This window comes from Cardiocondyla obscurior, linkage group LG01 (assembly GCF_019399895.1).
Source record: "Cardiocondyla obscurior isolate alpha-2009 linkage group LG01, Cobs3.1, whole genome shotgun sequence".
Lineage (NCBI taxonomy): Eukaryota > Metazoa > Arthropoda > Insecta > Hymenoptera > Formicidae > Cardiocondyla > Cardiocondyla obscurior.
In genome coordinates this window covers 5,556,473-5,573,460 of record NC_091864.1, presented here as the reverse complement: position 1 = coordinate 5,573,460, position 16,988 = coordinate 5,556,473, and the positions used below count along the sequence as shown (strand labels likewise).

Below are 16,988 nucleotides of genomic sequence, written 5' to 3'. Positions count from 1 at the left end.
TTGAGCACGTAGCTCCCCGTGTGTGCGTGATATTGGGTACAAGGTATCGGGTTGTACGTACACGCCGGCCGGTGGCTGCAAGGCTATCGCAAACGTTTTGAATGGAGCTTTGCATGGCCGCACAACCGATACGTAGATATCCGCAAGTGGACATTGTACAATAGCCGTGCGTTTGCGTCATATCCTACAGCTAATTCATCGAAATCCACCGAAACCACGGCCGGTGACCAATAACGGACGCGAGTGGACGACGGTACACGTGCGCCTGTGTACGTGTGCGTGCGCGCATGGTCGACCGACGGATCACGGATCAAGGACCAACTGTGGAGCCTGGCAGGCTATCACGCCGATTGTCGCCCGGTGGATGCGTCTGATCATATGTTACGCGAGCGAGCGCGATTAGCCGGGCGCGATCGCCGCTTTATTGGCAAAATTTCACGTGCGGCTGACAGGATCTTGTTTCATGCGCGCACTTGCGGGCTCGAATCGCGATGCAAATCAAATCGCAGGCCGAGCGGGGGAGCCCGATCACCGACGTGCCGTGTATTTTTCTATAGCTTTACATTCCAAGATTAACCGAGTAAGCACGTTTCCGTTTCGCGCTCGACGGTCTTGCAAATAGGGGGAGAATCATGCTCGCGCTAACCAAGTGGAAACTCGTTTCTCTCTTGAAAGAGAGAAAAAGAAAGAGAGAGAGAGAGAGAAAAAAGCGGTATCGAGGTTTGTGTACAGCTTTACTCGCTAATTTTACACTCTGTAAAAAAAAGAGGAAAAAAAATCTATACAATAGCAACGTGCACCTCTGATATTTTTCGCTCGCAAAATCGGAAAACTTCGGAGCGCTATCGACGGGTCAACTTCTGATATTCGCAACTATTAATTCTTCGCAGGGCGAACAAAAAGGGGGAAGGGAAGGCGGAAAAGGTTATCTAGTTGCCTTTCGAGTTGCATTTCACGTCTCGATTGTCGCGTATACGCATGTTTTGGCCCTCCCTTTTCGTCGGCCCCTTTCTCCGCGATTCATGCCGGGCCGTGGTATATCTGGCGGGTAACGGAAATCCTGCACGGCCGGTATACATGCTCCCGGGTATATTTACACCGGAATCGATGAGAATTACGAGTTAACATCGCCGGCACACCAACGGCGGGGCCGCCCTCGTGTACCGGAGACCACCCTCAGGATTGACAGAATTAGGGTCGCTTCTCACGCACTCGCGAAAGCAACAGGACAATGTTAATGGCCTGGATGTGCATACCACATTGTGCCGCGACCGGTCCAGACCGGAATGCATGACGATTCGCGATACGGACGCGGGACGTGTATTATTTAGTGGTAAATGGATTTCGTCTTCGTTGTTGCGAGCGCCTAAATGCGCTTAATTAACTTTACGAGTGGCGTCGCGTTTTTTATGCCCTCTCCTCTCCTCCCCCCCCCCTCTCGTTCCTCGTTTGAAATTCGATAGAAGTCATCTTCCTCGTTATCGCAACAAAAATCAATGGAGGGATTGACCGAAGATCGAGCGTCTTCTTGACGGCGCAGGGTGCACGTTGCGCCGTGAAATATTGCGAGCTGAGACCACTTTGATCTCGGGTGTAACTTTGATCGAACATCCGCTATTTTATTCATTGGAACGCGCGAGCGCAAAGATGCAATTTTACTCGACGAAAGAGAACTCTCGCGTAATCGTCCGGCATATTTTCAAATAACGATATCCGATCGAGGCGATCCGCCCTGACAAAGGGATCGAAGTACGGATGTATATAAAACTGACGGAAAACAACGTCTATTGTAATGCATTTACAGCTGGCGCATTAATTATCGTTTCGAATCGCGCGATTCAATTCTCGTCTTTAAATCGAAGCGGGCGCGGGTTCGAGCGAACGCCTTTAAGGGTAACGATGCAAACGTGCTCGCGTTTCATCAGCGATCGGAGGGGATCGCGATTAGTTCTCCAACGGAACCCGCGCGGCTGCCTCTCACGGCTCCTCATTTAACTCGCCGTAATTGCCGAGTTTTTTATCTATCGCGCGCCCGTGTGTTGGTCGCAAGTATGCACGCGCGTATTCACGATACCCGATTAAATCGCCGTACAGCGGCCCTCCTCCATCTTTTAAACGGACGGACCGGCGGCTCTCGGTCGAGTGCTCCTCGAGTTTTTGCCCGGCCGTTGCCGTCGCTAATGAGACCGCAGCCACCCTACTTTTTCCTACTTTTCCTCTTTACCAGAGGAGGAGAGGGGAGGGGAGGGATGAAGCGATGCACGTACTCCACCCGCACACGAGACTCGGGCGTAAATTGGCGTAGTGGTGCACAGGGGAATAAAAAGCGAGAGGCACAACGACGGGGGATCTGAAATTACGCCACGTCTATGCGGCACGCGCTTCTTTCTTTTCGTTTCTTCTCATTTTTTTTTTTTTTTTTTTGTGTCTCTCTTTCTCTCTCTCTCTTTTTGCCGGCACGCCAGCAATTACCGCTCGATGCCGTCTGCGAAATGTCGCCGTGCCGGAATTTCGTACGACGAACGAGAGCCTAAAACGAGTTAGGGCGCAGTCGTGCGTGGAAATAGGAAGTATCTGTTAGTATCCGAGTACCTGCGCGGTACGAGAGCTAGCGAAGGAGACGGAGAAGTACGTAAATGAAAAAGAAGCTCTTACATTTCGCTTAATACGTTTAATGGGTTTGTACACTCACTTTCAGAAATGGCATTCGTGGTGCTGCGACGGCGGCTAGCGTACGTGACCTTGGCGTGGTGTGCGTCGAATCTCACACGAAGCACGTGCGTAGACGTGTTGCGGAGCACCGGTCACAGAGAACTGAGAGGTAACGCACCCTACTACACCTCCCCACATTCGGCGGCCGAAAGAAGGGGAAGTCACGTACGCCAGCCGCCGTCCCCGCTCGTCGCAGCAAATGCCATATCTGCCTTTTAGAGTACTTTCAAAATACTTAACTGTCGTTAAAAATATTAAATATAATTAAAGATGTTATAATTATGTAAATTTATAAGTTTAGCATTACATGTGGGGATTTATTTAATATAGGTGGAGCAACGTTAGATGTTAGAAAAATACGTATAGAAAATTAAAATCAATTTCTAAAGGTCCGCAAGTAAAGCCGATAGCTCACCAATGGCTAGATTGTCTCAAGAGTAAATATAGAATGTGACTTCCGTCGACCACTCCCGAACGGCCCCGGAAGTCGATAAAGCAAAAGATTCGCCTCCGTTGTCGTCGTCCTTTGCGATTATCCTTCGCGGAGACGAAGTCGTACCATATATTACTTTCTTCCGTGATATATTGCTCTGTTGGGAGAACAAGCATCGAAATCGGGATACGTCGAAAATTATGTTTGTTCGGCCAGTATATCGTCTCCGCCTCTTTAAACTTCCAGCCAGTCGGTAATCCTTACCGATATACCGCCATTTCGCAATTTCCATTGGAAATTGTTTTCTCCCCCTCGCCCCCGAACATACACAAGTCAAGTTCAATCAACAAATATATCGAAAGATTTCTAATTACACCGATGATTTATTCCTGAAACGCGAACGTTCGATACGCGAAATATTCAATAAAATATTTCAATCCATTCGACGTAGGGAAATGCTATTTTTCTCTTTCTTAATCAAAATCAAGTGTAATATATTCTTTTCGCAAATTCGACAGAGATTTTACATGACAATCGCGGGGAAAAACTAATTATTAGAACATCTCTAATTAAGTGCGGACCAGCGCGTTCGAGTTTTTTAAGTCAATGTCGGAATAAATTTTGTAAGAGACTCTCGAAGAAATTTGCGACCGAAAGTTTTCACGATTCAATTACTACTACTCGCGAGGATAATTGTTAAAAATAATCGAAACTCTGTAGGCGAATAAACGCGATGAATAATGCATCGCTACGTTGAACAAACTCTATCCCTGATACTCGCGATACTGGTCGCCGCGTCGGCGGGGCTCTCGCAGCGTGCTCGCAATTTAATTAGTTAATTTCAGATTGTAAGCCGGACTATAAGTCTACTTGTAATTTGCGGCGTAAGTTCAGAAATTAAATTAACATTTGCGCGGATGTCATCGGAGAATTCGTCGCGATAATAAAATTTTAGTATACGTAATCTTCTTTAAGTTTACGAAAGATGTCAATATTTTCTATCAATAGATATCACTGCCAATAAAATAATACATATTACTCAATATTAACAAGCTAATAACTGCTAACGAAAATCGAAAGTTTTGCTATTTTACACTTATGTCGAATTTTGTAGGATTTAAATTCTACTTCCTTTTCATTTTTTTTTTTTTTTTATGTTATTAGCTGATTTATGAAACGTAAATAGAAAAGCTTTATCGCGCTCGGCAGTTTTAATGGGCGCGGTCACCGGGTGGAGTTCAAGAGCGCGACGCAGTACGAGATGCATCATGCAAAAGGCGCGTGGCTAGCGATAGGAAGGAACTGCGTACGTGCGTGTGGGAAGCTTAGCGCCGACGTAAGACCAGTGGAGAGAAAGAGAAAGAGAGAGAGAGAGAGAGAGAGAGAGAGAGAGAGAGAGAGAGAGAGAGAGAGAGAGAGAGAGAGAGAGAGAGAGAAAAAGGCTTGAATTGACGCTGATTGGGCGTGCGACAAACATCCGGTCGCATTTCACGTCCCACGACAGGGGATGCGCCTCTCTTTCTTCACTAACGTTGCACAGTACGTTTGGGCCGTGAAACAGATCAAGCGATTGCTTCTCGCTTTACAGGGAGAGCGAAAGAAAAAGAGAAAAGTTGGTATTTTGTATCTCGCACGAATGCGTTTCCGCCGTTTTCTCAGCACGCGTGCACGCATTTAAACGGGGAAAGACGCTTTTTCCTGGCACCATCGGGCTTCGCGCGCAATTTCCTCCGTCCGCTGTTGACGCGTGTGTACATCGCGAACAACGTGACGACAGCGTAATCGCGATTTCTTAGATTAATGGCGAAAGAATTATTCAACGGAGATGAATGTACTTTTTGTCGGCGGTGCGACCGACGGAAGTGAGATATTATTTCGCGGCTCTCACGGGGAAGACTTGCGGCGCTGGAAAAAAAAAAAAAAAACCCCTCACAAAAATGTGCCGCGGCACCGTTAACGATAAATTTCCCGCCGCTGCCTTTGTACCCCGGCGTCCCACACTAAATAGCGTTTACGCGTCACTGTCCAAAATGTAAAACAACGATTTATCGCGCGATAGCGCACGCGAGCGCAAAAAGGGACGACGCGTAGCTGCGGACGCTGCGACAGCTGACACTATCGCGACGAAGCAGAATCCTAGGCGATCTAAAATTACCGTGGAACGTTCGTGAATCCCGCTAATTTGTTACCACCGCCGCGATAACGCGCCTTTGCAGGACGACCGGGGACACGGGTGTTAAAAATATTCGTCGCCCGAGGAGCCTGCGCTATAACACTTTCACCGTGATACACCGTGAAATACAAATGCAATTCAATCACAATCAACCCATTCAATAGCAACTCCAATTTAACTACGGTCTTCCTAAAACTCACTTGAAACGGAAGATAAATTCGGATAATAAAACAATCTCGTTTCGCATCGAACGCGGACGAACGAGGCACGGGGTCGGGCTCGATTGAATGATCAATCCCGGATCCGGAGCTTCGTATCGGACTTGGATAAATCGCGCGTAGTCCGTCTTGCCTTATCTAAATTGACAATGCAATTATAAATACAGAGATGCAATGTCTCGCAATACTGTTTCCAAGATATCATCTCGCGTGTTTGCCAATAGGATTGCTCGGCCTGGATTATATGGATGGTCGTAAAGGGCCGCGCGCCACGGTGTGGATGTGATATTACACGTCACGTTCGTATCGGAGTGTATTAAACTCGATGATTGACGACAGGAGCGGATACTCGCGTCCCGCGATCGACTACAGAGTTCTACGGTGTCGCCGCTTATCTACTAAGATTGATCCGCGCAAGATCACGGCATTATCAAGCGGCTTTCGATAGCGCGAGGATTTATGCGCCAGCAGCCTCTCTTCTCTCTCGATCTATGCGCACGGCAGCGCAGCTACGAGTCGTATATCTTGACTCCACGGTCTCCAATATGAAGCACGCCGCGCTAGATTATACAAAATATTTTATGACAGCAGATACGCCCGTTAGTATCACGGCTAAGTGAATTACGATCTGTCGTTGGGAAAAGAGTTTTTGCCGCTCGTAAAAGAGTGGTTTAAATTCTCATGACTCCGGTCCGCGCCACGCGAAAAATGTATTCCAAACTTTCCCCCCCCCCTTCCCCCGTCAACAGGCGATATTTCGGAGAGGAGATCGATTCTTGGAACAATCACGCCTGCTACGCGCCGAAGAAAACTTGTTAAGCTCTCACTCAACGAGACCGGTCGCGTAGCGCGTGGCCGGGAAATTATACTTTAATTACTTCGATTCCCGTGCGAGAAAAATGCGAAGCTTCGCGTGTACGTAATAGCTAAAACATCGGCGGCAATATAATTTCCGCACCTTTGGAAATACCGGCGAGCGCCGCCGCTCACGCGACACACGTCTCGTTTCAGGGCACTATATTTTGAAAGCACGCCGCTCCGCGAGATCGTTATTATATTTTTTAACGCATACACGGGGAGTTTCCGTACTTGCGTGTCGTCCCGCTATTGTGGCTCCGGGGGTTGAATGGAATCGAAGAGCCGGAGCGAGCGTCTTGAATCGCGAGTGGCTGCTCGTCTTCTCTCTAATTAACTGTGAATTTACTTCTCTCCCTGACGAGCATCGCAGCCAGGCAATCTTACTAAGCTCTGATATATACTGAAGAAAACTGGAATCGGGCCAGTTATATCGCGGAAAACATGTATAACTTTTATACATACATATGTACGCCCCCGCGCGCGCAGATGTACTTGCGCTCGTACATTTAAATAGGATCGTTTCTAAGACCGAAGGTACCTGCCAATTCGCTGAGTTCACAAACTATTTCGTCTTTTGCGCAGATCGCTTGAGCTTCCTCACATACGAATTCTCAGATAGCTTATCAACGCGACGTAGGAGAGATCTGTGCCCGCTAAAATTCACGACTATTTCCCCTCGTTTGCGCACTGCTCGTTTGCCGAGCGAGCGATCAAAGATACGTTCCGTGCGATTTTGAAAAATATTTTTGAACGTTTCGCGTCGCTGAACGATAAAAATTAAAAGGGGCCGAGGAAGATTTTATTGCCGCGGAAAAAAAAGCCGGCGAGGCTGTAATTAATAGTGATTAATGCGGCGTTTCAGACTCAGCTGCGCGGTGTATAATTAAAGATATGAAACATCCCGCAACATCGCCGATGATAATTTCGTGCGTCTCCTATTCTTCGATTATCGCAAGTAATTAGTATAATTTCCCTGTACGCGATCCTCTCGATAACGGCGGCGGCGTATGTATTTACGTGTAATGGACGGTGTGCCGGCTGCGTGACAAAAATATTTTATTACCGCAAAACATGGAAATACGTTACCGCGAAGTGAGATCAACGCGCCTTGATACTGCCGATATTTTTCCATCAATAAAAACTGCTTTCCGCGGAATTCCGGCGCGCGTTCATTACTTTTCGCGCGAAGCCACGAGAAAAATTATGTATACCTATGCGCCCCTTTTTCCCCTTGTCTACTATCCGTCGCGTTCTCGAAGCTTTTCTCGCGATTACAGATAAAAGCGACTGGCGTTTATCTCGACTATTATTAAAATCATAAGCTCGTAGACGTTTTATCATTGATTATCGAGATCTGTCTACATTATTACCTTAATTATTCCGATCGCGTTGTCACGTAACATTTCACCTTTTTAATGAGAAAATAAAAAAATTACCAATTTCTGCTACAAATAGAGTTCTGGTCACTGGTATCAGTGAAGATTATTGATCTCGTAATTATCAATATTTATAATATAATATTCACTACAAATAATTGCTGTTTGTTTATAACAATACTACTTTTTTTATACGTAGCTACCGCTTAAAAAAAAAAAAAAAAAGACGTCAATGAAATTGTCTATGACGCGCGAAATTTTTGCTGAAGAATCTTCCATCAGCAGCGTAGCACGCGACCACGCAATTTCAAAGTTACGAACTGGCCGAGCGTGACGGCTAGCCAGCTCGCAGCTTTTAATTGGTCTGCTTTGCCGCTTGATTGCATACAAAGTAATTAAAAGTGTCGCCATTCTATTTCATCTATCGTCAAACGACTCGTCTCTTGCCATTCAATTACTAATCTCCCTCTCTCTATTTTAAAGCTCGCCTCCGCGGTCTTTAGCGACGTATATTTTCTCGTTGCATTTGCATGCTATTATTGCGGCTATTATAAATAACAGACGCTACACGTGTTGTACAGTTTACGTAATATTACTGCACGGCGATACGCAAAGGCAACGCTCGTCGTTTTGCATTCTTATCATCGTTTTTGACCACGGCAGTCAACAATTTGAAGAAGCTGCACGAGCGTTTTTCCATAAACACGTCGGATTATTGTGCAAAAAGAGTTCGCGAAAGTCTCATCAGCGGCAGATGCCGCGCATAAAAATCTCCCGCTAATTAAGCATTATTCTGTTTACGCAAATGCTGCAAATGTTCTCGGGCAAATAATAGCTTTTCCCGATTCAGAATTGAAGAGCTTGTTTTCAAGGTACCTGAGACGATTTAAATTTCTAATTACACCTTTAAAACGAAACAAGTGGCAGAGAGTTAGCGAGATTATATCTTATCGGCCACGAAGATGATTTAATTTCGAGATTCGGAAAGAAGATAATTGATTACTTCCTAAACGTTAATTGTTAATGCCGATCGACGATTGCATTCAAAATAATAGTGCGGTTTGCTCGGACTTACCTGGACAGCGGTCCACTGCTGATAATGTAGTGAGTGTAGTATAATATACTGATGATGGAGACGAGCAGCAGCACCAGGACGCATCGTTTCACCGTCGCCTGCTTGACGACATAGCGCGGGCTGACGGCGCCTAGTAGAGGAACGCCAGCTTCGTTTATCGTTATCCTCGTCACCATCGTCTCATTCGACGACGTCTCTGCGGATGCGACAACACCTCAGCGTGGATTATCGCGGAGTTTCTGTCCTCGAGCGTGTCTCGCAGGACGTGTTTGCCTGCCGTGTGTAAGCGACACTGCTACGTTAGCCAACGGAACTGCCAGCGAGAAATCAGGTGGCAGCTCCAAGAACTGTCGACGATCCGTAGTAAACGTTCCTTTCGTCTGCGCAGCATATAGCACTTTCGTCGCCATGGATTCGCGTCTGGAATCCTTCGTCGAGCGTGCAACAGCGAAACGTTTCAACAAACATCGACACGCATATCGACGACGCTAGTTTTTTTCTCATTGTGAGCGACGTGTCGTATAAACGATTAATGTCTCCTTTCTTCCACCTATCGTCTTGACGGAGACGATATCGGTAGACGCGAATCCTCGAATTCGTGGGAAACCGACGGTTAAAATTAAGTTAAAATCCCAGCTCGAGACTGCTCGACGTCCACTGATCTCACGACGAAGGTACTCTTTGACGAGGTTAACGAACAGCGTCAGACCTCTTTACTCTTGATGCGCTGGTCGAACGTTTTCTACCCCCCCCCTCCCCCCAGCGGTAGTAAATCTACTTAGACCGCCAAAGGAGATTTTGACGAAGAAATTTCGAGACGATCCGCGATGAGCGAAACGGATTCAAAGTTCATTAGACGCGCTTAATCCTGCCGGCGTCGCGCACGCACAACTTAACAACGGCGGTTCCCCTGCTCGAGGCTCTCGATCGAAGCGGTCGCGAACCCGATCGGTCCCGGATCAAATCCCCCTGTCTGTCTGTCGAATAACATCGATGATATCTCGGCATTAAAGATCTGGACACTTGTTGCACTTTCGCGGCGCGATCGGCATTTCGCAAGTCAGCCCAAAACCGTGCTGTGAACCGCGTGTCTCGTGATTTCTTAACCCATCTGGCCAGGTTACTACGGATCGACCATGGTTACCGGAATTTCAATGTCGAGACGCGCGACACCACCGCGTCATTTCTGGAGCTGCGAACGAGCGTGTTAGAAGGTCGCGAGACGTTCTCTCGCGGGACGATCGTCGCGTAACGCTCGTCGTACCATTGCCGGCATTTCACAGAGTCGTCTCGTCTTTCCGTGCAACTTTGTTTCAAATGAACGCGGCACCCGCAGTTCGGCTTTCGTGCCGCGGAACAATACGCCACGCGAGAAACGGCCGGGGCAAGCTTCACATCCGTGTCCTCGCAGATTCTTGCGGATCTCCCTGTTCGTTCGTTCGTTCAGCTTGCCGGATAGCTGCCGCCTGTTTCCGGTGTCGTTGCACGGCGAGCGGGTTCACGGCTGCACCATTTGTTACGGCGCACGACCGCCCCTAGACACCATCTTGAACCCCGCAATGTGCAAGCAAACCAACTCACTCGTAAATTTCGAACGCTGCTTCGTGTCTTCCGCCCGACCTTCTTCTCATTCCCGCTTCTAGTTACCCCCCGTCGCTGGGCACCTTCCTCTATCTGTCAATTAGGAACGATGTACAGGCGCAGTGTTTCTTACGCGAAACAATTTTCGGAGTTTATTTCTTCGCGTCGACGATCCTTCTCGCGCGGCGCTGAACAATCCCATGATATCGCTCTGTAACAATCGTAGAAAAGAAATATCTGAGAAATGAACATATAAAACAGCAAATTATTAATTTAATTGTAGTAAATAAAAATTTAATCAAAAAGTATAATTCTCTAAATCTTTCTTGCGTACGCATTATTTCAAGATAATAAAAATAAGTATTGATAACGATAGTCGCGCAAATTAATAATGCATAAAGAGACGATTGTTGAAGGACAATTAGGCGACACCAACTAAATGCGGTGCCTAACAACTTCAATTAATCCCGTCATAGTACATAAAACAATAGTGCAGTTTTCTCTGGTGTCGTTGGTCACCTCCCGGCTAATTTTTTCCTCGCCGGCTACATATCCACCTTCAGCGAGAAGTCCATTAATCAGCCTCTTCCCTCGACCTCTCGTCCTAAACGAACGGCCCCGCGGCGATACAAACTTTCTGTTATATTCGCGCGAGTCCATTCGCCGGACTCTATGGCACCGGGTGGGAGAGACGAAAAATGCGATAAAAGGCGTCGGGGATAAATTGAAAATGAGACTGCGGAGCGGTAAGAAATGCGGGGAAAACGTGAAAATGGATAGAATCGACATCAAGGAGACCCTCCGGAAGAATATCACCCTACGCGCAACTCGGCGTTCCACCTCCCCGCATCCCCTGAGAGCTGACCCGACATTTTTCTACAGGAAAAATATTGATACCGTCCACAGAAAACGCCGAGCTGATTTCGAGGAATCAAGCAGAGAAAACGAGAGAGAGAAAGAGAGAGAGAGAGAGAGAGAAAAAAAGGCAAAGATACATAAAAAGGGAGAAAGAGAAAAAGGAAATGGATGCCGCAGCTTCAAAAAAGACTTGTTCGCGAAAAGCGGAAACCCGCGCGGCGACATTGGAGCACGGAATTTAATTACACGGCCGGAATGACTGACACGCTAATGGGTGGACGGGGATGGCTTGTCGAACTTTGGCAATACCTTCCCCGGTTTTCTATCCCCCCCCCCGTTCTCCTCTCGAGATCGAGAGATCCTCCGTTCTTTGATTCAGTGACGTGTAATGATGGGATAGTTTCATCGAAATGAAACTTGATGGCAATACGAATGCCTGAACACTACGCGTGAAAATGAAAACTGTTACGTATTCTTACACCAGAGAGGTGAAATAAAGAATTATTTTTTCAATACCATATTATTCAGTATATTAATAATTTCAAATCTACATGACGTATGTACCTACTGAAAACGATTAAAATAAATGCATTTATAAACGTCTATAATTCTTTTTTTTTTTTTTTAATTTGTGCTATTTGATTATATGATAAACAATTTAGGTAGTATAAAAGTCTTAACACATAAGATGCGGGAAAATGACGCTATAAATAAAGCATAAGATAGCATCTTTCAAAGCCTTCCACATACGTAACGTCATAAAACGTATTCCAGCTACTTATCCGACATTCTTTAGTCAACCTCAAAGTTGTTTGTCTTGCTAAACAACGACAGTAAATAAAATTTATAGCTGTAGTTACTTCGTTCTTATTTAGATATATGACAACGCCAGCGCAACAAACTCTTTCAAGCGCGTTCAATCTCATAATATTTTTCCGCTTTACGCGTCGAAGAGCCGAGCTTTTTCACGCGAATTCCGCCTCCGCGCGTAGTCGATTCGTTTATCGCGCAGAAATAATTCCTTACGGAGCTCCTTCTCGATTTACCCGATGCCGGGTGCTTAATTCGAGAGACACGTTTTGGCTCCCCGGGAGGGTCGTTAGTCGGATGCATCACGTGCGCAGATTTAGAGGGCGAAGCCACGTAGGTGCACCGGGGCCGAGATTGCACGAGGAAACTACTCGATTGGCACAAAATGATTACCGGAGGTTCCTCCTGATTATTCGTTCGAACGAAACCATCTTTCTTCCTCGCCCCTGCCGAAGAGTCTTGGCGAAGCTGCCTTCTCTTCGTTCTCCGGGCGAACCCCCGGATCCAATTTCATTCGGGCCACATAGAATATTCTACACACATGCACGCACGCACACCGGCCCGCGACGAATGTATTTATAAGTACCCGAGTGCAACTTGATGAGGTTTATTTTACAAAGTGCATTCCACGGAATCCGCTTCAGCCGCTTCTTTCAATTCTGTCGTTTTATAATTAAAAATGAGACTAGCATCAGTAATTAATAAAAAGGGACACCCGACAAAGAAAAGTTTTCGAATATTTTTGAATATTAATGCGAAGCGAGAAATCGATCTACACGTTGGTATGCGAACAAAGTTAAATTACGCCACATAAATATGATAAATAATATCGAATATAGAAAACGGATAACCTAAATAGAAAAAAAATAAAAAGTAAAAACAAAGAAACCACGGATAACCTAAATTTAAAACAAACGGGTAATCTCGTTTATAAATGTTTTATCGCATGTTGGGCAGAGAAAAACGATACTGATCTACGAGTGTCGCACGCCGAAGTTTCTTGCGGCATGATTGGTGCGCTCCTTTTTAGTTTCGGCGTGAAACAAAGCACTGCGAAAACAGGACTTTCCCAGGAGAGTGTTTCGTACATATAGAAATCTCCCAAGCGAGACATATTTCTCGAAGATAGGGCACGCGCTAAATTCATCACGTCTTTCGCAAAAAAAAAAAAAAAAAAAAAAAAAACATAAAGCAAAAATAGTTTCCTCTCTTTTCGATACAATTATTTAAGCGTAAGTTTTTATATTAAAACGTGCAACACCAACGAAGGAATTAAGATGCATTAACGAGCTCGTCCGAATTTTATGATAATTAATAACCTGCTGTCGCACCGCATAACAAAGATCGATTTTTCTTATTTTCCGATATCATTATCGCGATACCGCGCATAAGATATTATCAATAAAACGACTCCGAGTTTATAAAATATTTTATACTCTGCAAAAAAAAAAAAAATGTTATCACATATTAATACGCGTAGGCTAACTTTCGTTATCCAATCGAGCGGTTTTTGCAACAATTTCAAGGAAAAAAATAATTGTTGGCCACGCGTTAGTGCATTATGCATGGTTGTGTTGACCACTCAATTGAATCGCAAGTGGATTGATAAAGAAATCGGTAATACGCGAATACGACATGCGTCGCCGGGTCGCACGAGAGACGATTTCCGTGCCGACTGATAACCAAAATATTTATTCCGCCGGTAGCAATATGTCACGTCCCGCCGCGTGATCCTTGGATTATAATCTATCGCGCACATACCTCTATTTTTTTTCCCTTTTTTTTTTTCTTGTCGGCCGTGTTCGGCAGCGAGCACGAAAAAACAACGGCCGGAAATAACGCCTATTGCGCTCGCTCGGCTGACCGGTCTCTCGCTTTCCGGCGCAATTCGCTGCACGTATATATACGCGCCGTTTTTCCCGCACGCACACGTGAAATGAATGCCTATACGTACACGTATTTTCGGCCAGAATGGAAGCGCAAAATTAAATCCGAGAAACGTGTATATGCATACAGTCATCTCGCACGTTGGCCCGCCGCTCCCTTCCCTCTACCCCTGGGTTGCTGCGCGTTATGATATCGCGATATAATATCCCGGCCAGCCCGACGTCTCTTTGTGACTTTTGCCAGAAACGGACGGTTTTTGGTTCGCGCCCGTGTGCAAACGTAACTCTCGCGAAATACGAGCCGCACGGGACGTTCTATTGTTATGTACACGCGTTCATTATTTATGCACGACTGACGAACGATCTCGCTCGATGTGCCAATTACACTCGACTTGCCTCAAAGTACGTCGCGATGTCAAACTGTCAGCGAGTCTTCGTGCTCGAACGCGTACTATAATACAACGTTGCGAGACTAAATCTGCGATAAGTATAACCACTGAGCTGTAAAAAAATTGACCAGTTGCATCAAAATTAAAGAAAAAGAAAAAAAAAAAGAAAAGAATCAAACACGATTGACTAATTATTTCAAAATTTAATACGCAACTGTTATCCAGCCAAACACAATTAAATTATGTGCAATTTGCGTGCTAGACGCACTCGCGAAGCAAACAGACGTATTTTTAATTGCATTCCGGAAACGTCAAAGTTCGAGGCTGCAGTGTTCCAAGATGCATCAGTATGCGCGAGCGCCACGGAGCATTTCGAGAAGACGCTGGGAAATGGACACGAGAACGTGTCTTTGCCTTCGCGCAAAGGAAATCAAATATCCTGCTTGATAATTACAAGCCCACGTGCCGTAAGAAATGAGCGTGTCGCGTAGACGGGTGAGGAAATTAGCTAGGAATTTACATACCGCTCGCTCCCGGGAGCAACGCGATTACACGGAAGGCTTTCGAGTGTCAAGGCGACACCTGCAATCCATTGAGTAACACGAGAAGAACACAACATATATTAAAACGTAGGGGTAAGCGGAGTAACGTTGCACGTGTAATTAAAGTCGGAGAGAAAGGTGTGAAATTAGCATTAATAAGTTAATATCCTATCTTAAAAAATTGGTGGGTGACGCATAAATTAATTTTTTAATTGTTGCCACTTAAAACCGACGCTGATTAGTTCTCTCTCGCTTGGCTTGCTTCACGCCAAGCGAGAGTCAACGTCGGCTGTCAAGTCGGCGATTCTGAGGTTTAATTTAATTTTAATATTTAATTAATATGTCCAAGCAAAGACGGTCTTCGCGATCTTCGAGATCGAGGACGATCTGGTGAAAGTACGGTCTTTGTCTGGACATACTAATTAAATATTACAATTAAATCAAACAAGTGTAACGAATAGATAGCCGCGAGAAGGCAGGGGGAGGCGGGGGAGACGGGGTGAGAGCGAGCGTGAGCCTACGTGCCGCGCGCTAGGTATATTCTCCACTACTCCCACTCTCGCTTTGTCCTTCTCCAGCGGTCGCGCGAGCACACACGTACTACGCACTGCACAGCAAGCACGTGTCTCCGTACCGAAATTCGCACTTCCGTTTAACGAAAACCGCCCGGTCCGCGAGAACTATTTTCTCCTCTCGATTATCCGTGAGAGGAGAACACGTGTGAGTATATCTCCTTTCCGTAGAGTAAGTTATATCCCGCGTTTATCTCTCCGCAGTAATCTTTTTGTTTCAGATGTGTTGCGTAGACTCGCGCAATTCTAATTAACAATCCGGGCTTTTGTTGCAGGTGACTAGCGCGAGGACGATGTCCAGACGATCTGAGAGGAAGGTCTACTATTCTGAGAGGAGGAGGAGGCCTCGGAAAGGCATCGTGCATCAACGGAGCAACCCCAGAGGTAAGAATTACTTTTATAAAACGCAGAACTAATAGCTTATACTTGTGGCATTTCTAAAATTAATATATATATATTTTTTTTTGTTACAGATCGACGCAGCTGCATCCGCCCATCATCAACGAGTGTCGTCACCGCCGATAATTAATAATTATACGAACCGCAGCCGGTTCGTCGGTCGTTTCGGGAGTGTCGCTAGTTTTCCGGCGTTTTTTTACGATTGATTTTTTACGGGAGTGTCGAGAAATAACGCGCGAAAGTGTTTATTAATTTTCGCGATTGTAAAATCACGGTCGGAGTGTTCGCGAGTGACTTGTGCGCGGAAGGATGACTCGACACGTCCCATCTGAGAGGAGGAGCAGGCCCGGGAAGGGCATCATGCATCGGCGGAGCAACTTTTAGGTAAGAATTAATTCTTTTTTATAAAATCTTTATAAAAATAGAGATTTACTTTTACATTAATTTAAATACTAACATGTCTACATTAATATGTTTCATTTTATGTTACAGTCACCGGCAGAACTCTACACCTCCGCTGAAGCTCATGCAGATTGGTAAGTCGCATGATTTTTTCTAGTTGAACAAGTAAAAAATCTCACCGTAAAATTTCAATAATATCAGAATCCAATCCCTTTTATTTATGACATTTTGCCAAGTAACAAACTGAGACTTGTCTCAGACGTGCAAAGATGCGAACTTTAACTGATCGAAATTCGTTCGACGTTCTAAATTGTTTCGAGGATTTAAACGGTCGAAATAGCGCAATCATTGGCGGAGATAAAATTTTGGCAATGCGAAAAAGATATCACGGGCGATAGTGGTTTAAAAGCAGCGAATAAAGCATGACCTCCGCATATTATTCGACTTAAAAAGCAATTAACTGGCCGACGAGGCGTGCGGGAGATTTTTTTCGTACCACGCGCATATTACATCGGACTTTTTACGATCGTTTTGGGTAAACTAGCAGTCTCTATTTTTCTTTCTTTTTTTCAAATTTTTAAAAAAAAAAAAAAAAAAGAGGGAAACGTTATACGTGTCCAATAGCATTTTTATTTTTTCGAGGGCGCAGCGTTGAGTAAGAAATTTAATATTATTTTTTACGTGTTTTTACTGCGTCAAATAGA

General features: G+C 45.4%; 1 protein-coding gene across 1 annotated transcript in view; it reads right to left on the bottom strand.

Moving 5' to 3' along the window:
- The window catches only part of Sfl (N-deacetylase and N-sulfotransferase sfl), a 94,051-nt gene that overhangs the window by 53,159 nt on the left and 23,904 nt on the right, over window positions 1-16,988 (bottom strand). Inside the window, exon 2 of the mRNA XM_070656021.1 lies at window positions 8,846-10,637. Within this exon, the coding sequence (XP_070512122.1) occupies window positions 8,846-9,021 (176 nt within the window). The 5' untranslated portion in view covers window positions 9,022-10,637. The remainder of the gene's footprint in view (window positions 1-8,845; window positions 10,638-16,988) is intronic.